This window comes from Quercus suber, unplaced genomic scaffold (genome assembly GCF_002906115.3).
Source record: "Quercus suber isolate HL8 unplaced genomic scaffold, Cork oak 2.0 scaffold_240, whole genome shotgun sequence".
Taxonomy (NCBI): Eukaryota; Viridiplantae; Streptophyta; class Magnoliopsida; order Fagales; family Fagaceae; genus Quercus; species Quercus suber.
This window is the reverse complement of record NW_027069697.1, coordinates 391,018-414,079: the sequence shown is the minus strand read 5'-3', so window position 1 is coordinate 414,079 and position 23,062 is coordinate 391,018. Positions and strand designations below refer to the sequence as shown.

Sequence of the window (23,062 nt, the reverse complement as noted above, 5' to 3'; positions counted from 1 at the left end):
TACAGTACAGAACTGGGGTAAGAAGAGAAACAATAACAACAATACTAACAAACACACAAGAATTACTACCTGTGATCGAAGAGTTTCCTTGTATGTCCAATTTCTCTAAAAGCAAATGTGAATTTGGTCATAACAGGGCCTAAAAAAAAAAAACAAATTAACACCAAATAAACAAACATATTGAGCTTTGACAGATAGAAGTATCCGTTACCCCAGTCAAATATTTCAAAGAGAGCTCATTTGGTTGGCACATTTGTAAATAAAAATATTTCAATAATTTTACTTGTAAAAATTTGTAATCTTTATTATTTTATTTATAGTAATTTCATTATACCATATGTGTTTGCAAACTTGAAATTGCATGATATAGTGCTAATACCAATACACATACTTCATGCCTACTCAAAAAAAAAAAAAAAAAATTTAAGTTGTTGTCTATCATCAAATTCTAGTTCAATTAAAAAAACATTTGTATAAATTTGAAGTGCAATTAGTATCTAATCTAGAATCTAATAGATTTTTAATTCAACTTCCATATATAATCCAAATCACTTTACATATATATTTTAGTGAAAAAAAAAAAAAACAATGAGATGGTTTTTCGTAACTCTCATTTTTACCTGTTTCTAAGTCGATACATATCACCACTATAAAACACCAAGAATCAAAATTATCGTCTGCTCAAAACGCAGCGTTTTTCCCTTTTCATTTTATTCCCCTCCTTCAACAAAGTTCTCCTCCAGTACTTCGTTTACCCCAGGAATTTGCATTCCCGGGCAAACAGAGTGGAAAATCTTTTTCGCAGTAGCAGAAAGAAAATATCAAATAATGGTCAAGCAAGAGCAAAACAAGAAAAAGTTACAACTGGTAACAATGAAAGAAAGAGAGAGCAGAAGAAATCCGAATTCACAGCGATAACAACAACAAAGAAAGTAGAGATATCAACAGTACTTATGATGCAGCAAGGGCTTCATCACCAACAGCAGCAACTGGCGGCGCTCCTCTCCGTCGCGCTACCAAAGGACGATTCCACTTCCTCTTCTTCCTCCTCCTCCTCCGCCGCCGCCGCCGCCGCTGCCTCCACCGCCGCCGCAGCATCGGACGGAGGAGGAGAGGGAGACGACTCGGCTCGGCTCGGCGCTATCAACTCACTCCACCGCGCGATTCTTTACCCGCCGAACTCGCTGCTCGTCACTCACTCCGCTACTTTCCTCGCCCAGGGCTTCTCTCAGCTCCTCTCTAACAAGTAATACTGATGCTTCTCTCTCTCTGAGTTTGAATTTTACGTAAATATAGGGTTTGGTGGTTTATGTGTGAAGTAGTAGATTAGTTTTGATTTTGTTTTATAATCTGTTTGGTTGTTGAGAAAGCAAAATGATTGAATTCTGAGAAAACAAGTTCAATTTCAAAACAAATGATTGAAATTGATGTGAGAAAACAATGCAATGAGGTCCACTCTACTTGCCTAATCAAGTGTTTGTCTTAGGAGACTAGTGAATTTCATTTTCCATTTAGCAAAATCAAAATCAATTTTAGTTTCAGAATTTCATTTTTTTTTTTTGGGAAATTTGTGGCTCAGATCATATACAGTGCGACAAGCAGCAGCAATAGCATATGGGGCACTTTGTGCAGTGGTGTGTTCAATTCCTATAACTTCGAATGGGAGACAGAATCATGTTATACTTGGAAGTATGGTTGAGCGGTTCATTGGTTGGGCATTGCCGTTGCTTAACAATTTCAGTGGTGCTGATGGGACTACAGAATTGGCATTGGAAAGCTTACGGGAGTTTCTTAATGTTGGAGATGTTGGTGGAATTGAGAGATATGCTTTGCCGATTCTCAAAGCATGCCAAGTACTTCTTGAGGATGAGAGAACTTCCTTGAGTTTGTTACACCGGCTTCTGGGTGTGTTGACTTTGATTTCTTCGAAGTTTAGTAGATGCTTTCAACCCCATTTTCTTGACATTGTTGATCTGCTTCTTGGGTGGGCATTGGTACCAGACCTTTCAGAGTCAGATAGACGTGTTATTATGGACAGTTTCTTGCAGTTTCAGAAACATTGGGTGGGTAATTTGCAGTTCTCGTTGGGGCTTTTGTCAAAGTTCTTGGGTGACATGGATGTATTGCTTCAGGATGGGAGTCCTGGAACACCGCAACAATTTCGAAGGTTGCTTGCATTGCTTTCTTGTTTCTCAACAGTTTTGCAGTCTGCTGCTTCTGGGTTGCTGGAAATTAATCTACTTCAACAAATAACTGAACCCTTAAGCAGAATGCTTCCAAGGTTATTGGGATGTTTAGCTATGGTAGGACGCAAATTTGGATGGTCAGAATGGATTGGGGATTCATGGAAGTGTTTGACTCTCTTGGCAGAAATATTATGTGAACGATTTTCCCCCTTTTATCCTCTTGCAGTTGACATCTTATTTCAAAGCCTAGAAATGAATCATCCTAACCAATTGATGGGCCCAGGGAAGATCACCTCCTTTCAAGTTCATGGGGTTCTAAAAACTAATCTTCAGTTATTATCTCTTCAAAAGCTTGGCCTCCTTGCATCATCTGTGCAAAAGGTACTGCAATTTGATGCTCCAGTATCTCAGATGCGGTTGCATCCAAATCACTTGGTCACTGGAAGTTCTGCTGCCACTTATATTTTCTTGCTTCAACATGGGAATAATGAAGTTGTTCAACAGGCAGTGGCCTCATTGAGTGAGGAGCTGGAGCTGTTAAAGGGCATGCTGGGAAAAACTTTGGGTCATGGAGATGGGGTCAATAGTATTTTAGACACTAAATCTTATTCAAAAAATGAGTTATTTGCATTGATTAAATTTGATTTGAAAGTTTTGTTGACCTGTGTTTCCTTAGGTGGGCGTGGCAGTTTGGTTGGCCAACCAGACACTGCCACCTTGTATCTTAAGAGGTCAGAGAATTTGGTGTCTTTTATTATTGAGAAACTGAATCCTTTTGACTCATGCATTCAGGCCTTTGTGGAGATGCAGGTCAATATTATTAAGACATTGGAAACACTAACTACCGTTGAATTTTTAAGCAAGTGCTCCTTAAGATATCAGAGTAATGGGAAAACTTCCTTGGATGTTGCTGCTGAAAAAGTCCCAGCAGACAATCACAGGGATGGGCTTTCATCTGTTATAACTGATCATCTTAGAAAGTACAATCTACTCCTTGTCAAAGCTCTCCATGTTTCTTCTCCTCTTGCAGTTAAAGAGGTAGCTTTAGATTGGATGCAAAAATTTTGTGAGAATATTATGGCTACTTATGAGAACTCAAACACGAAGACTTATTCCTATGAAGCATTTGAATATGCTGGTATTGTTGGGAATATTGTTTTCTCAATTTTAGATGCTGTGTCTGACAGGGAACCAAAAGTGAGGTTGCGTGTTGCATTAGTTTTGGAGTTGCTTCTGCAAGCAAGACTGGTGGATCCCATGTATTTTTATCCTATTGCTGAAATGGTCCTAGAAAAACTTGGTGATCCAGATTCTGATATAAAATACACATTTGTGAGGCTTTTTGCCCATGTCCTTCCTACTACAATATATTCATGTGGTCTACACAACTATGGGATACCTACCACATCTAATCCCGGCATTCTTAGGTTAGGCAGTAGTTCTAACTTGCACTGGAAGCAAGTGTTTGCCCTGAAGCAGCTGCGTCAGCAACTTCACTCACAACAACTTGTTTCCATTTTGAGTTACATTTCTCAAAGATGGAAGGTGCCTCTTTCCTCTTGGATCCAACGGCTCATTCATAATTGTCGGAGGTCAAAGGACCTTGTTTTTAATCAAACTGAGGAAGCAGGAAACTTTGGTTCCACTGGTGTATGGTTGGACATCAAAGTGGATGAAGATATTCTTGAAAGAAGTTGTTCTGTTAATAATCTGGCTGGTGCCTGGTGGGCTGTACATGAAGCGGCTAGGTTTTGTATTGCTATGCGCCTTAGGACAAACCTTGGTGGGCCCACCCAGACTTTTGCAGCATTAGAGCGAATGCTTTTGGACATTGCACACCTGCTACAGCTTGATAGTGAGCAAATTGATGGGAACTTAAGTATGATAGGGTCTTCTGGTGCTCACTTGCTACCAATGAGGTTATTATTGGATTTTGTTGAGGCCCTAAAGAAAAATGTATATAATGCATATGAGGGGTCTGCTGTTTTACCATCAGCTACTCGCCAGAGTTCCTTGTTCTTTCGGGCAAACAAAAAAGTCTGTGAGGAGTGGTTTTCTCGTATTTGTGAACCAATGATGAATGCTGGATTGGCACTACAATGCCAAGATGCTATAATTCAATATTGTTCTCTGCGCTTACAGGATCTCAAGAATCTTGTGGCTTCAGCTTTGAAGGACCAATCTAGGACCCAATTGGCAGAGAGCCTCCATAATAGTAGGGCTAGATTTTCTGGAGACATTTTGCGGGTCTTACGGAATATGGCACTGGCTCTGTGTAAGAATCATGAAGCAGATGCTTTAATTGGCCTACAAAAATGGGTTTCAATGGCATTTTCTTCCTTGTTCATGGAGGAAAACCAGACTCATAGTCAAAGTGGGGAAATGGGACCTTTTATTTGGATCACTGGCCTTGTATATCAGGCTCAAGGTCAATATGAAAAGGCTGCTGCTCATTTTATTCACTTGCTTCAGAGTGATGAATCACTAAGTACTATGGGTTCTGACGGTGTACAATTTGCCATTGCGCGTATCATTGAGAGCTATACTGCTGTATCTGATTGGAAGTCTCTAGAATCCTGGCTATTAGAGTTGCAAACACTTCGTGCTAAGCATGCTGGGAGGAGTTATTCTGGTGCTCTAACTACAGCAGGCAATGAAATTAATGCAATTCATGCCTTGGCACGATTTGATGAGGGTGATTTTCCGGCAGCATGGTCATACCTTGATTTAACACCTAAAAGTAGCAGCGAACTGACTCTTGATCCCAAACTGGCCTTGCAAAGGAGTGAACAGATGCTTTTGCAGGCAATGCTCTTCCAAAATGAGGGAAAAATAGACAAGATTCCACATGAATTGCAGAAGGCCAAGTCAATGCTAGAGGAAATGTTATCAGTTCTCCCACTTGATGATCTAGCAGAGGCAGCAGCACACGCTACTCAACTGCACTGCATCTTTGCTTTTGAAGAAGGTTACAAGCTTAAAGGCAGCCAAGACAAGCCCAAACAGCTTCAGTCAATATTAAGTTCGTATGTCCAATCGTTGCAATCTCCAATTAGTAGAGTTCATCAAGATTGTAATTCATGGTTAAAACTTCTTCGGGTTTATCAAACCATTTTCCCAACTTCACTGGTTACTCTTAAAATCTGTTTGAATTTGTTGAGTTTGACCCGTAAACAAGGAAACCTAATGTTGGCTAACCGTCTAAACAGTGTTCTCAGAGATCATGTGTTGAGTTACCCTGAGGAGAGTTTGCGTGATTTCCTTATCTTGAATTTGCAGTATGAGGGCATCCTGCTCATGCATGCTGAAAACAAGTTTGAAGATGCTTTTACAAATCTTTGGTCATTTGTGCGGCCTTTCATGGTTTCTTCTGCATCTATAGTTTCTAATGCTGATGATAATATTCTGAAGGCCAAGGCTTGCTTGAAGCTCGCTAATTGGCTGAGATGGGATCATTCAGATGTGAATCTGGATATCTTTGTTCTCAAGATGCGAGCAGATTTTGACATGGCTGATAGCTCTTTTCTTGGCCAAGATGGATCCTCTTGTAGCAATGAGGACCTAGCGTCTAGACCTAAGCTGGGTCCTATTATTGAAGAAATTGTGGGTACAGCTATGAAATTGTCCACTCATCTTTGCCCCACTATGGGCAAGTCATGGATTTCATATGCCTCTTGGTGTTTTAATCAAGCCAAAGACTCTCTTTTTAACCCACATGAACCAATCCTTCACTCATGCTCGTTTTCTCCTGCTCTGGTTACAGAAATTCTGCCTGAGAGATTTAAGTTAAATGACGTTGAGATTGTAAGAGTCAAATCTTTGATTTTGCAGCTTTTCCAGAATAAGGGTGATGCAGAAGGTTTTGCAGATGAACAGAGAGAACAGAATATTTCAATTGATTCTCCTGAACTTAATTTAAGCAATGACAGTCCTGTAAGGGCTTTGGTGCAGCAAGCAGTAAATATTATTGAAGCTGCAGCTGGGGCACCAGGTGCTGAAAATTCTAGTGGTGAATGCCTTTCTGCTACAATAGCTTCTCAGTTGAAGTTTTTCTTCTTATGTGCAAATGTTGGCTTGGATGAAACTGACATATTATCTATAGTTGATGATTTACTTGATGTTTGGTTGTCTTTGAGGACGAGAAGAGTGTCCCTCTTTGGGCATGCAGCTCATGGTTTTATACAGTATTTGTCATTTTCTTCTGCTAAGCTTTGCCATGGTCAGTTGACTGGCTTTGATTGTGAGTCTTTAAAACAAAAAACTGGCAGCTATACCCTGAGGGCTATATTATATGTCCTACATATTCTTCTCAATTATGGAGTGGAGTTAAAGGATACTCTTGTACCTGCTCTTTTGACGATTCCTTTGTGGCCATGGCAGGTGGGATGTTGCTTTTGCGTTATTTTTCTTATTTTATTCTTTTTTGGTAGAAGATTATTCAGTGGCACTGTGGCATTCTGATCACAATCTTATTTTGTAGGAAGTAACACCCCAACTATTTGCACGTTTAAGTTCTCATCCTGAGCAAGTGGTCCGGAAGCAGTTAGAGGGATTATTGATGATGCTTGCCAAACAATCTCCTTGGTCCATAGTGTACCCAACATTAGTTGACGTAAATGCTTATGCTGAGAAGCCTTCAGAGGAACTTCAGCACATAATGGGTTGTTTGGTAATGAAACTTACTTTCCTTTATTTGCTTAAAACTTTTGTGCATTTGGTTCATTGCAATATGTCTAATATAAATATTTTTTTAATCCATCATTTGGCGATTGGGCATAAAAGTATTCAAGATTGTCCTTATACTAATAAACCTATAACTAATCCAACCCTCTTTCGTTCGTACCGCTGACACTAGTTGTGTGCCTTTGTGTGCATTTTTTATACCATCGAGGTTATAATATGGCATGTTTGAATGCAGAGTTTGTAACAGCACGGTTTGTGATTCTGGTCTGTCCATATATTTTTCTTGTAATGATAGTCACTTTATCATTGAAAATGTCAGTTTTTTGTGGTGGCTTCAGAACTCACCAAGTATCTCATTTTAGCTGTTTGGTTGGGATAATTTTTTGACTCGATAAGCACTTGCTGCTTTACTCTATGGTGTGCTAATTTTCTTAAATTCTTGTTCATATTCTAAGCCATTGCCATTATTGCCCTTTTGTTTCTTATTGGAGAACAACCATTTTTCATTTACATTGTGCTCATTTTATGGTTCTTGGATTGCTTTTAAGAAGGATGAAGTTCATTGGAAGATGGAACTAAATATAATTTTCAATAGTGGTAGGGTGTATTGTGTATGTGGTGTTTCCCATGCATGTGGCTTCTCACATTGATGCAGGATGCACGAAGAAAATATTATTCCAGTTTATTCTTGTTTAATTTTCGTGGTCAAATGTATTTTATTGGTCTATTTGATATTAAGTCTTGGTAGTTAATTAGGTTATCAGTATTTTATTTAAATTTTCTTGAGTCAAGGGTATTTTTGTAATTCAATAATTTGTCTTTCCTCAGTCAATTAGAATTAGGGTATGGTTTTAGTAGTCCATATAAGTGTGCTATTGTATACCTTTGGAGACAGGTTTGATTAATAATAAAATTTCTCTTGGAGTTTTTTCCAATGGTCTAGTGTTGACTATAGTCAACCCTAGGTGTTGACTCCTAGGTTTGTTCTCTCTTGCTTGGTACTGACCCTGAGGTTATCTATCTTTTTATTTTCTGTTCTTTAATTTTGTTGTTGCATCTGTTTTGGTTTGGTCTTGCGTCACACATGCCTTTTAGTTTTGAAGTGCTTATGATATATGCATAATAATTTTTGTTTATTTATTTATTTATAAATAACGTAATTTATTGAAAGAAAAAAAAATAATGTATACAAGACGTATACTAGAGACCATCAATCATTGTGTAGAGTACAATGATCAATGAAATCTAAAAGAGAAGAAAAAGAATAAAAAGCCAATGAAGGCAGCCTAGCAAAAAGATAAGTAAGGAAAATCATCTTTAGTTTTGGAATAGTTCTTTCTTGGTCCTCAAAGCTTCTAGCCTTCTAGCATTTCGTTCACACCATAGGCACCATATAATGCAATGAGGGACTGTTTCCCATATTCTTCTATTTCAATGATGCCCAAAACAACCTCACCAAGAAGAGTACATATCCAAAAACTCTTAGCAGCATAACCAACTGAAACCCAAACATTCTGAAAACCACTCCACAATTCTGTAGCTAGAGGGCAGTGAAGCAGAAGGTGATCCATGGACTCCCTAGAGTTCTTACACATATAGCACCACTCTGTTACAATAATTTGTCTTTTACGTAAATTATCCACAGTGAGAATTCTACCCATAGCAGCAGTCCAAGAAAAGAAAGCAACTCTAGGTGGAACTTTCTATTTCCAAAGAATTTAGCAATCGACCCCCTAGCTTCACTCATAATTGCAAATAGCCATCTGCCATTATTAATTTCCACAATGTAGCGATTTAACTCCCCTCCAAATTTGTTGAATTTCCTTAAGCCCCCCTAATCAGTCAGAATTGGAAATCCCTACAGTGTTAAATGTCTTCAATTAGACAGAATTAATAATGGCAAGGAATGGCATATACATCACACATCCTAGATCAAGTAAAGTCAAAAGATAAAGAAGTATCGTTAATTTCTTCATCCCATTATTTTTATGATCTAAAGTACCAAATGAAATACAATTTACTGTTTTGTGTGTGTAAGTGCTCCATCTAACATCAATTTTCCAATACTTTATTATAGCTATTCATCTTTTCTTTCATTTGATTTTGCCTTATGTTTTGAACTTAAAGAATTTTTGGAAATCTTGGGCTTGATAATCCTATACTTTTTTCATGTAATTCATTGTGTCCTGGTTTATCTGGATCATGGGATGATTAAAACATAATTTTATTTCACGCAGACAGAGCTCTATCCAAGGTTGATTCAAGATGTTCAACTGATGATTAATGAGCTGGGAAACATGACTGTTCTTTGGGAGGAACTATGGCTCAGCACACTTCAGGATCTTCACACAGGTATCCTTGCCTCATGCCATTTAATTTGGACACATTTCTTTTTCATTTTTCTTTCATGATCCTATGTATTGAAGTCTTTACAAGGTAAAATTATTGTATTTATGCATCATGTAACTTAAATATGCTCATGGTGTCTAATATGTGAAATTCAACCCAAAATGAACTGCAATGTGTGTGTTGAAACTTGAAGGTGTGTACACCAGACAAATGTGTTGGTGTTTTCAACATGACTTTAACTTTTAATGAGGGTGGTTGTCTTGGGATGTTTTAACTCATCGATCTGTACTTTTTAGGATATTTTTAACTCTTTAATTTAACTAGGGTTTTTAACTCTTATATCACAACCAGAAATTATTGCAAAATCATGATCTCATAATTGCAAATGTTACTAGCACCCATGACTTTGGGGTTTTTGCTCACACCTACTGCTGTTTAGCTAATATTTTTTTTGTCCCCCCCTAAACACACACAGCATATTGGTCTGTACTGTCTCACAAAACTTTCTTGCAGATGTAATGAGGCGCATAAATGTATTGAAAGAAGAAGCTGCCCGTATTGCAGAAAATGTCACTCTTAGCCAGAGTGAGAAGAACAAGATTAATGCTGCTAAATACTCAGCCATGATGGCTCCCATTGTAGTTGCATTGGAACGTCGTCTAGCTTCAACTTCTCGAAAACCTGAAACACCTCATGAATTATGGTTCCATGAGGAGTATAAAGAACAAATAAAATCAGCCATTGTGATCTTTAAGACTCCTCCTGCCTCTGCCGCAGCACTTGGAGATGTGTGGAGACCATTCGATAATATTGCTGCATCCTTAGCATCATACCAGAGGAAATTGTCAGTTTCTTTAAAGGAAGTTGCTCCGCAACTGGCTCTTTTATCATCTTCTGATGTGCCAATGCCTGGTCTTGAGAAGCATGTCACACTTTCTGAATCTGACATAGGTCTCACTAATAGTCTCCAAGGAATTGTTACAATTGCTTCTTTCTCTGAACAAGTGGCAATCTTGTCAACCAAGACCAAACCTAAGAAGCTTGTTATACTGGGTTCAGATGGTCAAAAGTATACATACCTTTTGAAAGGGAGAGAAGATCTGCGCCTTGATGCTAGAATCATGCAACTTTTGCAAGCTATTAATGGGTTTCTACATTCAACTCCTGCAACTCGTAGTCATTCTCTTGGCATTAGATATTATTCTGTGACTCCAATTAGTGGTCGTGCTGGTCTAATCCAGTGGGTGGACAATGTAATAAGCATATACAGTGTTTTTAAGTCTTGGCAAAATCGTGTCCAGCTGGCCCAGCTCTCAGCACTGGCTGCTGGAAATGCAACAAATTCAGTTCCTCCACCCGTTCCCCGACCAAGTGATATGTTCTATGGTAAAATCATACCAGCACTCAAAGAAAAAGGCATTAGGAGAGTAATTTCACGAAGAGACTGGCCTCATGAAGTCAAGCGTAAAGTTCTTCTGGATCTTATGAAGGAGGCTCCCAGACAGCTTCTTCATCAAGAACTATGGTGTGCAAGTGAAGGATTCAAAGCTTTTAGCTCAAAATTGAAGAGGTATCTTCCAAGGAATACATAGAAGCCCTTTGATTTTTCGAAAGCTTTAATTCATTAAATCTATATACTTGACCTAATTGAACTAAAGCTTTAACCCCATCACTTGGGGTCCATTGATGGAATACCTTTTTTGCCATGAAGTTTTATTTAATGCAATATACTCTAAAATCATGGTCATCATGTCATTCGTCCTTGCCTTGAGTCATATGTTCTCTTGGCCTTCCTCTTTTGCCTTTGGCCTCGTGAACTTGAATCAATTACTTATCCATACCTGTCATGACCCAAGGAAAGCATTTGTTGCATGTGCTTTAAATCAACAGTACCAGTCACAACTTCCAATTGGAGCCGCACATAATTGCTCTTGTAGCCTAGATCAACCTAGTAAACATTTGATGTGGGGTTTAGCTCGTGTCCACCCAACAGGGCCAACACCTCCGAATCCAAATCCACACACAAACACATACAATTCAAGATAATACCACACCAGGCATGCATGTTGCTGAATCATCAATTTCAACATCCTTATCATGACTACATTACCATTTGAATATGTTTCTTCATTGCCTACATTGAGTACCACAAAGCATGCAGATTCTTCCATATAGACGTGCACAAGGTGTGCCATTATGTTTTACATCGGCAGTGTATCATTTAGACTGGCTGTGTGAAAGATTATGATAAGCCTAACTCATGGTTACTTGAAAGGAAACCTCTTATAAATCAATAAAAAACCCAAAGTTTGCCTAATAGAGCCCAAATGTGACAATTTGATTTTAAATCACACATGTAATAATTTATTCATTACAGGTACATAGGTACCGTGAGTAAATAATATTGACATATGTACCTGTAATTTGTGTAATCTGTCAGTAAATAACATGTCATTGACGCATGGTCTATATTAATTACACAATTTCCAGTAAATAATAGTCATTGTGAGTAAATCCAAATGTGCTGATATGTTTATGCATGGTCTAAATTGACATATATGTTATTTACATATGAATACGTATCTGCATAACATGAATTTATGCATGGTCTTTTTTATTTGTAATTATCAGTGATTTTTCCTTCAAATAAATTCCTACAGTTACTAATTGGAGTTCATGCCCCTGATCCTGAACTTTTTGTTCAAAAGTACAATCCCAATTCTTACAATATATGATTGTAGCCATTGGTTATTAGAGATAAAGGAATCCATTCGATGAACATCTTGGCTCAAAATATAGACCTTACTGATATCAGGAGAGATGAGGAACGTAATTGGGGGAAAAAGAAAGAAATAGAACTCCAATGGTCCTCTTGGAGTAACACATTTGGTCCTATGTCATGCTGGAGTTTGTTTTCCCATCAGAGAAAATAATTAGAGATAACAAGGGGAAAAGCATTTTTCTCAATTCCCTTTTCATTGGCTCCCACATTTACCTTCTGCCTGTGGTTCTAATGATGGTCCAGATCATCCTCTCTTCATAATTCATTATTGGGGTTGAAGAATGCCTTCTTGAAGTCTTGAAAGATCTATACATAAAATGCCTGCAATATCTCTTCTTTTGGGTATTAATCAAGCAAACCTTAATGGGTTTGCCGACTATGTCATCAAAAATAAATAAATAAATGAATGCTCTTGCTTTGAACTCTCTGCGGAAGAGGAAACTCGTCATTAAGTTTAGCTATGATTTTTCACAATCCAATATTCCAATTGGTTTCTGAATAATTATTTCCATTTTTTTCCTCATCTTATTTGAATAAATAAACTATGCTTGAGTTTTACATATCTAATAACCAAGGTTGGACAACAGATTTAGAGATGATTTACACCTTGATACCTAATTTATTAGGGATGGTGGATCACTAAAGCATCTGATGTCACATATACTTATTGCGACATTGTACCATTTGAGCACATCATTATTTTGTGTTTGTGGTTGCATCTTTAATAAATGGTCTGACTATGTCCATTAGATTGTGGTTAATTGTCATTCCAATGTCAACCATAGCTGCTCTCTCTTCTCTCAATCAAGTCCAAAATGTCTTGGGCTTCCCCATAGAGACATCCCATGTGCTTCTAGGCTACTGAGCTTGTGATTTTCATCTAAATTCCTTGTTTTAATAGGCTAACTCATGGAAGAGATGAAATTTTTTGGAAGTTGGGTAATAAACTTTGCACTAATAATTTCTACTGTGATTTTTTTTTATGGAATTAATATCTCATTTTATAGAGTTTTTATTGGTAAGTTACACGCACTCAGTGGGTCTTGAATTTCTCCATTTATATATATCATAAATTGTGAAATATTTCAACTATTAATTGTGATTTTGAATTTTAGGTATTCTGGAAGTGTTGCAGCCATGAGCATGGTGGGCCACATTTTGGGTCTGGGGGATAGACATTTGGATAATATTCTTATAGATTTCTCTAAAGGGGATATAGTACATATTGATTACAATGTTTGTTTCGATAAAGGGCAAAGACTAAAAGTTCCAGAGATTGTTCCTTTCCGCCTTACCCAGACAATAGAAGCAGCTTTAGGGCTGACTGGAATAGAAGGCACCTTTAGATCAAGTTGTGAAGCAGTTGTTGATGTTCTTAGAAAGAATAAAGATGTACTCTTGATGTTACTAGAAGTGTTTGTCTGGGATCCATTGGAAGAATGGACTCGGGGAGATTTTCATGATGATGCAGCGATTGGTGGTGAAGAAAGAAAGGGCATGGAGTTGGCTGTCAGCTTGAGTTTATTTGCCTCGCGAGTGCAGGAAATTCGTGTTCCCTTGCAGGTATGTATCATTTGAAAACTGGGGCTTGTATATTCCTCTGTGTGAAGAAAATTCAAAGTATGTTCTTGTAAACTGTGTAAACATTTTTTTTAAGTACTGAAATTCATTGAAAAAAGAAAATAGAAACTGTGCAAAAAATTATTTTATGGACTCATTGTTTTCTTTTTCCTTTTCAATCCTGGTGGATGGGCCTGGAACACATCTTACACATTCATTGCAATGTCTTTGTGATAGACTGTATTGAATTATTCATATTTTGTGCGTTATCATGAAGTTGTAGAGTCTGCATTTATTTTGATAACAGCAAATATGGTATTTATCACTTTGCATGCGACATGTTTATTATTCTGTCAGTCATATCTTTATCTGGAACTTCAAAATTTCTTATTGTTCTTCAATTGTGACCAGGAACATCATGATCTTTTATTGGCCACCCTACCAGCCATTGAATCTTCCCTTGAGGTATGAGCACTTATAAAACCAACAAATTTTAACTGCTTACAACCTTTGAGCCTTTTATTTTATTTTGACTTTGATGATTTGTGTACCAGAGATTTGCTGATGTTCTAAATCGATATGAGAGTGTCTCTGCTCTTTTTTCTCAAGCGGATCAAGAGAGATCTAAGCTTATTCTGCATGAGACATCAGCAAAGTCAATTGTTTCTGATGCAACTTTAAATTCAGAAAATACTCGTGCATCCTTTGAAAGTAAGGCTCAAGAATTCGCCCAATCAAAAGCTAGGGTTGCTGAAAAAGCTCAAGAGGCAGCAACTTGGATGGAGCAGCATGGAAGGATCATTGATGCTTTACGCAGCAATTTGATTACTGAAATAAATGTTTCCATAAATCTGAGTGGCATGGAAGAAGATTTTTCTCTTACATCTGCTGTTCTGGTGGCAGGGGTTCCATTAACTATTGTTCCTGAGCCCACACAAGTACAATGTCATGATATAGATAGGGAAGTTTTTCAGCTCATAGCTGAATTAGATGATGGACTCTCTTCTGCCAGAACTGCACTCCAAGCATATTCTTTGGCTTTGCAAAGAATCCTCCCCCTAAATTACCTTTCAACTAGTGCAGTGCATGGCTGGGCACAAGTTCTGCAACTTGCAGTTAATGCACTATCCTCTGATATCCTCTCTCTTGCCCTAAGACAGGCTTCAGAACTGATGGAGAAAGTAAATGGGGATAATCCTGATTCTGTCAAAAACAGTCATGGCGATTTGTGCCTTAAAGTGGAGAAGTATGCAGTAGAGATAGAGAGAGTCGAAGAAGAGTGTGCTGAGTTAGTCAACTCAATTGGCTCAGAAACTGAATCTAAAGCTAAGGATCGGGTTCTGTCTGCTTTTATGAGATACATGCAGGCTGCTGGTCTGGTAAGGAAGGAAGATTCCATGTCTTCTATTCAATCAGGACAGTCTAAATATGATGGGACAAGGGATGCAAGATTGCGAGGGGAGCTAGAAGAGAAGAAGGAGAAGGTGTTATCTATTTTGAATACAGCTCTAAGTTCTTTGTACATTGATGTTAAAAGTAGGATATTAAACATGTTTAGGGATTCCACAAAAGGAAGAAGTGTAAACAGTAGAATGCAGTATGATTTCGGAACTATTTTCTCTGAGCTCGAAGAGCAAGTTGAGAAATGTGCTCTCTTGGCAGGGTTTGTTAATGAAATACAACATATCATCAGTAGGGAGATACCTAGCATTGATGCAGACAAAGGCCATTCAAAATATTTTTCTGAAAGAAATTGGGTTTCTATCTTTGGAACCAGTTTACATTCCTGTAAGAGTCTACTTGGGCAAATGACTGAAGTTGTTCTACCAGATGTTATAAGATCTGCTGTTTCATTTAATTCTGAAGTCATGGATGCATTTGGGTTAATCTCACAAATTCGGGGTTCTGTTGACATGGCACTAGAGCAACTCCTTGAGCTTGAAATGGAGAGGGCATCTTTGGTTGAACTGGAGCAGAACTACTTTATTAAGGTTGGCCACATTACTGAGCAGCAGTTGGCTCTTGAAGAAGCTGCTGTGAAAGGCAGGGATCATCTCTCTTGGGAGGAGGCAGAGGAGCTTGCATCCCAGGAAGAGGCTTGTAGGGCACAGCTGGACCAACTGCATCGAACTTGGAGCCAGAGGGATGTACGCACTTCTTCACTCATAAAAAGAGAAGCTGACATAAAACATGCTTTGGTTTCTTCAGAACGCCATTTCCAGTCTCTAATTTCTGTTGATGAGGAGAGGGAGCAGCATAATGTGACAATAAAAATGCTATTATCCACACTAGTTAAGCCCTTCTCTGAATTGGAATCTATGGATAAATCTTTGTCTTCATTTGGTGTTTCTGCTACTTCTCACTCAAAGGACATTCCTAATTTGGTGGATTTGATGAGTTCTGGAGACCCAATGTCTGAATATATCTGGAAGTTTGGGGGCTTGTTGGATAGCCATTCTTTTTTCATTTGGAAAATAGTTCTTGTGGATTCTTTTCTTGATTCATGCATACATGATGTAGCTTCATATGTTGATCAAAATTTAGGATTTGACCAGCTCTTCAATGTTGTAAAGAAAAAGCTAGAGGCCCAACTTCAGGAACATATTGGCCAGTACCTGAAGGAACGAGTTGTTCCTGCTTTAGTGGCTTTGTTAGAGAGAGAAAATGATCATCTGAAGCAATTAACAGAGGCAACAAAGAATGTTGCTTTTGATCAAGCAAAAAGAGATGTTGGGGCTGTGAGAAGGGTTCAACTCATGCTGGAGGAATACTGCAATGCTCATGAAACAGCTAGAGCAGCAAGATCAGCGGCTTCCCTTATGAAGAGGCAGGTGAATGAACTCAGAGAGGCTCTTCGTAAGACTGGCCTAGAGATTGTTCAGATGGAATGGATGCATGATATTACATTGACATCCTCCCACAATACTAGGGTCACATTCCAGAAGTTCCTTCCTAGTGATGATAACCTTTATCCTATCATTTCAAATCTCAGCAGAGCTAAATTGCTGGAGAGTATGCAATCTGCTGTGTCAAAGATAGCTAGATCAAAGGAGGGCCTGCAGGCTTGTGAACGAAATTCTGTCACAGCAGAAGCACAGCTTGAGAGAGCAATGGGGTGGGCTTGTGGTGGCCCAAATTCTAGTGCAACTGGAAATGCTTCAGCCAAGAGTTCAGGAATTCCTCCTGAGTTCCATGACCATCTGATGAAGCGACGGCAACTGCTATGGGAAACTAAAGAAAAGGCATCGGATATTATGAAAATTTGCATGTCATTATTGGATTTTGAAGCATCAAGAGATGGCATTTTCCGGTTTCCAGGAGAGATTTACGCTTATAGGCCTGGCGGGGATGGCAGGACATGGCAGGAAGCTTACTTGAATGCGCTTGAAAAATTGGAGGAGAATTATCATTCTTTTATGCGTGAGTTTAAAATATTCCTCAGAGCTTTATTTTTATTTTTTTTCATTAATTGCAGTTCCATATGAGTGATAAATTTATCCTTTCTTGTTTCTCATGTTAGGTTCTGAACAAGAATGGAAACTTGCACAACGCACCATGGAAGCTGCTTCAAATGGCTTATATTCTGCAACTAATGAACTCTGCATTGCCTCTCTCAAAGCAAAGTCAGCTTCAGGTTACCAAGCTTATGTTAACATCACTTCATTACAAACATATTTATGCACGTCTCATATGTGGCATAGATGCATTCATTGATTTTAACACACACACACACACACACACACACACTCACACACAGACACTCACCTTCATCACTGCTACACCAATTATGTAAAACTTTCTGATTTCTTGCATTTACAGGTGACCTGCATAGCACTGTTCTTGCTATGAGGGATTGTGCATATGAAGCCAGTGTTGCATTATCTGCATTTTGTCGTGTTTCAAAGACCCATACTGCTTTGACTTCTGAATGTGGTTCCATGCTTGAAGAGGTGTGGCCTTTATGATAATTGATGCCAATTGAATTTCTTGTGATGATTCTTTCTCTTTTTACCATGTGTCTATATATACTGTCATGTGGAATATGATTTCAACTTTTTTTATTCTGAATTACATGATTGAGGATATGCTGCTATAGATATGTTCTCACATATCATTGGATGCATGAGCATATGAGATTGGGCCTCCTGAAGTTGTGTGGTTCATAGCTTTCCTCAGGCATAATGACACATGGCAGTTTTTGGGTTTTCTGAATTGTTTTAGGCCTGATTTTCACAGTAAATTCCTAAAAGGGTAATGAGTGAATCATGTCCTTCAGAGCAGAGTCTTTTACCGTCGAGTAGCTTAATATATTCCTGACCTGGGATTGCTAAGTTTATTATGATTAATTTTTTCATTTACTAATTACTTCGTGCAGTAAAAGAAATTCTATCATTAACCATTCTGAAATTTGCAACATGTCAAAAGGGGAAGACAAGAGTTTGCTGAGAAGCTTTGTAGGCTTATTGCTTTTACAGTGGGTGGCCTAAGATTAAGTTCCTGTATTGAAAATTTTGTATCACTGTTTATGTACTTTTCCTTACTTTATTCATACCTGGGGGGGGGGGGGGGGGGGGCTTCTTTTGGAGTGTGGGGGCATAGATGTACTTTGGTTCAACTTTAATTAAAGGTGAAAAAATGCAATTTATTCATGTGATCCAGCAAAATCAAATAGTAATCTGATTCATCTAATATCCTTAGTCTGATATTGACAGCTTATCAATATTTTTGAGCCAGCTATGTTCCTCATGTACTTCTTATCTTCATTAGAAAAATTTTAGGTTATCAAGTTTAAAACAAAGGAACAAAGATATGCACTGAAGAAATTTTTGTTTTTAATAAAACAGTGAACTAGAAGAATGATAATATTTTAGTTTTGATCAAGTGTGGATATCTGGCAGACCCTACTAATTTTTCTACCTCAACCCATAATTTAACTTCTAATATAAAAAAAAAAAGTCTAATGATTAAATGAATATATCCAAATTTTTAATTAAGCATTTTATTTTTTATGGATGCTTTAAACTATATCATTCTATTAGCTTTTTGGAGTTAAATAATGACAGAAAAATTGTTCCTTTTTTTTTTTTTTTTTTTTCCTTGATAATTTAATAGTTACAATGGGAGGGGGGATTTGAATCTTGGATGTCTTCGTTGGAAACACCAAAAGCTACCAACTAGTTGAGATACAAGGCTCTTGGCACATCAGTCATTTCTCTTATTGGCCCTTATATCTATTCTATTATGTTTCTTTCCTATTCTTTTGCAATATTTGATTTTTCAGGGCCAGTTATGAATTGTAATTCAAAGATAACCAACATTTTTATCTTGTTGCTTTTTGTATGTCACTAATGCTTCGTACTTTTTAGGTCCTTGCTATAACAGACGATCTCCAGGATGTTCATAGTCTGGGAAAGGAGTCTGCTGCAGTACACCACTCTCTTATGGAAGATCTTTCTAAGGTTTTCTTTGTCTCTCAATTTGTTTATTATTTACCATTCTCAATTAAAAAAAAAAAAGATTTCATTAGTTTGCATTGTCACTAATTTCATGCTTTTGTAAGTAAATAGGTTGTTACATGCGACTCACTTTCCAGATATCACCAAATTTAACCTATCATTTTAGGAACTTTGCTGATCTAGGTCTGGTTTCAAGTCAACAATATATTTTGATTTTCTAATTTCCTGTGCAGGCAAATGCTATCCTTCTTCCACTCGAAGCGGTTCTGTCTATAGATGTAGCTGCAATGACTGGTGCTATGTTTAGGGAACAGGAGAGCAGTAAAGAGATACCTCCCATTCATGGACAGGCCATATACCAGTCTTACTTTTTAAGAATTAGGGAGGCTTGTCAGACCTTTAAACCCTTGGTACCATCACTAACATCCTCTGTGAAGGGACTCTATTCCATGTTGACCAGGCTTGCGCGAACTGCAAGTCTACATGCTGGCAATCTTCACAAAGTATTGTAACCTTTTTTAGATTAATTATGTCGGTTATATGTTATTATTACTATATCTTGAGAATAGCAAGATTAATGAACGTGAGTATATTCTCTCTCTTGGACAGGCTCTTGAAGGACTAGGAGAGAGCCAGGAAGTAAAATCACAGGGAATTAATTCATCGAGGTCAGATCTTGCTGGTGATGCTACTGAATTTGCTGACAAGGAGGGTGGAAGCCTCTCCATATCTGACAGTGGAAGCACTGAGAATTTTCTTGGTGTTACTGTACTTTCTTTGCAAGATAAAGGATGGATATCTCCACCAGATAGCATCTGCAGTAGCATCTCAGAATCTTGTCTTGACCCAGCTGAAGAAATTGTTCCAGATTGCTTAAATAAGCTGGCTGAAGATATGGGACAACTTTTACATGGGTCTAGTGCCACAGGTCAAAATACTGCTCCATTTTCTCAAACTGACTTCCGAGAAATCTCACATTTTGGGCAATTAGAATCCAAGTATGTGGAGGTTAATGTTGTTGATACAGTTTCTGGAAAGTCAGTAGTGAATGAGCCAAATGAAAGTCTCAAAGTTGGGACATCACCAAGCAATGAATCTGAAACTGTCCCTTCTTACAGTTTGCATTCTTTGAATGAGAACTCAGATGAGAAGGCTGGTGTTAAGGATGAGATATTTGCATCAAATAAAGTTAAGACTGAAGATGAAGATCGTGACGCTCCTGTGCCTAATATGCATGGTGGTAGTCGAGTAGGTCAGGGTAAGTACAAAGTTTATCCTATCAAATTATTCATATAACTTGTTTCCTTGTTGCTCGTCTTTCTGAGTAAAATCTATATAGTATGGAAAACTAAACAAGGTCTCTGTTGAAACTTTAACTCATCCCTCCCTATGCCCAAATTATTACTAGAGCAAGACATTTTTTCTTCTATAAGATTCACGCATTCAGTCACCCGGGAAATAAAATTATTTCTGCATTTCATTATCTGTGGGCTTTTCTCTGCTGCTTACTGAAGTCTTTAACAGTATTTTGATTGTTGGGTGTTAATTTTTACCTGAGAAAAAATTGGGAAAAGAGGACCAAGTTGTCACTTTCTTATTTGTATTTTTTGCCATTGCTAGGTAAAAATGCTTATGCATTGTCCGTTTTGAGGCGAATTGAGATGAAACTAGACGGTCGAGATGTTGGTGACAACAGGTATTTGCTTTATTTGGAACTCTTTAATGGGTTTTGAGTTATAATCCTTATTAACAGTTCACCTTTGTTGGACTTCCAGGGATATTAGTATTGCTGAGCAAGTGGATTATCTACTTAGGCAAGCCACAAGCATAGATAATCTGTGCAACATGTATGAGGGTTGGACACCATGGATTTGAACTTGTGGAGCCTATGTGCTATAGATACAAGCTATGATCTCAAATTACCTTGTTCAAGATACAATGTCAGGCATGTCAGGGGTTTTTTTACTCACTTATGCAAAAAGACAGACACTTGGGGTCTTTAAAATTTGCCTACCTACAATGAAGTCGTTGCACCTATTTTGATGTTACGTCAGCTAGCCCCATGTTTGGCTTCACATCTCTTGCTTCCCTCCTGACCTATATTGCTTGAGCAAGCCCAGTATTTGGCTTCAGAACCCGCTGTTTTTTACTCACAGAGAGAGGGAGCCATGGGCATCATCAGCAAGAGATTTGCCATGAATTACAAAGAGCTCCCTTGGATGGTGCTGCTCTGTTTTGCCCGAGCCTCCCTTCCAAGGGGTCAGAGTTCTTCAAGCACAGGACATATACCAATCCTCTCCAAGACATATCATGTTATCACGAAGTCCCTTGCAAGATTTGCTCGTCACCCGCACAACAGACTCAAGTCTTAAATGAGCTCTGTTTCGCAGCTTCACAAGGGACTTGCTTGGCGACCTTCCAATGCGTAAAAGGCCTTTATGTTGACGTGATGACTTTGCATAACTGCTGCCCACGCCGTGAAGTGATTTTGAATCCTAGACGTCTCTGTTGGAAATATTAAGGAATTAAATGAGCTACAAGGCTCTTGGCTGCCAGATAATGGCTTTGACAAACTATATTTTCTTGTTTACATGGTCATAGATTTCTAGTCTTTTTACACTTTTTTTTCCCTTCTTCTTAACTGTCTTGAATATAATAAGATAATTCTAGTATATTCATGCAAGCTATGTTTTATTTATTTATTGATAAAACTTAGATACAATTTCTCAATTAAATTCAAACATGTGGTTGAGTTGGTCAATAAATTACAACATCTTTTAAATTTAATTATTGTGGAAATAGATAAAATTATTTGTATTGCAAAAGTCAAAATAGTTAAGTCATTGAATTTAATTGGAAAATTTAAGCTAAACACTGAATTTATTTAGTTATTTTTTCAATACCCCAAGAATCATTACCAAATGGGGTTTTAATATTTTGGACTTGGCTGGTCCAGTGTTTTAGTGTATTGAATAGTTAGGATGACGACACATCAAAAGTAGAGTTGTCATTTCTTGCTCTTTTTAAAACAATATAATAGTCAGTGTAATATATGCTGAACCTTATCAGGTATGCAATTATGCATAGAACTTGGAGATTCAACATTTTTTTTAACATAAAGTACAAAAATATACCAATGGCTTGCTGTGGTTTTGGAACTTCCTGTGGCTGTGGGGACAAAGAAGATAGACTAAAACCGGCCAAAATGTGTCTATTTTACAAAGCAGTAAAGCACACAGATAAACAAGGTGTGCGGTTTGTATATCAATTATTACGACCTTTCTACACCACTTCCCAGCCTTTTTATATAAACTTGACTTCACATCTCAAAATATCATCCATCCAAAAGCTTCAAATATCTTCCAGGAACTTCTAAAAACTTTTCCTCTCACAATTTGTCTGTTTTTGTTACTAAGAAAGATTTTTTTAGTCATGTCTGGGCTGGTGGATAAGTGGACTAGTGAGATGGCCAAGCTGAGAGAAAAGGGTCAAACCATGTTTTCTAATGGTTCGAGCCTTACTAATGCTGAGTCTAGCCAGAGGGTTCAAACCAAGGAAAAGGAAGAGAGCTCAACTGGGTTGGTCCCAGCTTTTAGCCGGTTCATGCGAGTCAACTTGCCTGTGATGTTGTATTCTGAGGCTTCAGTTTCTATACTTGAGTGTTCAAGTGCTTGAGTGTTCGAGCCTTACACATCTTTTTTTCTTTTCCTCCTTTTCGTCCTTGGCCCTTCAGTTGTGAAATGAGTCTATGCGGGCCAAAAAGATGTGTAAAAATGTCGGTCTTGAAATTTTAATTAAAAAAAAAAAAAATCTATGCTTTGAAATAGAAGGTATGGCTTCTCAATCGCATAGTTAAAAAGTTAAAGATTTATGGCTTCATTAAGTGCTAACGACCTTTAGGTGAAATAATATTTGTTAGGGTTTCAAATGAAGATATATAGGGTTCCAATTTTCTCATTCTCACTTAAATTGTATTAAAAAAAAGAGAAAAGTTAAATAGATATTGACACTGGTTCAGAATTTTTTTTTTTAATTTTTTTAATTTT

The 23,062-nt window shown here is 37.8% G+C and overlaps 1 protein-coding gene across 1 annotated transcript; it reads left to right on the top strand.

The window, feature by feature from the left end:
* The first annotated feature begins 680 nt into the window (after positions 1-680).
* On the top strand, positions 681-21,751 carry LOC111987130 (uncharacterized). Its single transcript, XM_024018840.2, has 15 exons — positions 681-1,246; positions 1,580-6,566; positions 6,667-6,855; positions 9,107-9,221; positions 9,732-10,788; positions 13,116-13,563; positions 13,972-14,025; positions 14,115-16,980; positions 17,081-17,194; positions 17,380-17,510; positions 18,927-19,019; positions 19,250-19,519; positions 19,626-20,274; positions 20,637-20,712; positions 20,792-21,751. Exons 1-15 carry the CDS (start codon positions 954-956, stop codon positions 20,889-20,891), a joined length of 11,442 nt encoding a protein of 3,813 aa, XP_023874608.2. The 5' UTR covers positions 681-953; the 3' UTR covers positions 20,892-21,751.
* Positions 21,752-23,062: the final 1,311 nt, after the last annotated feature.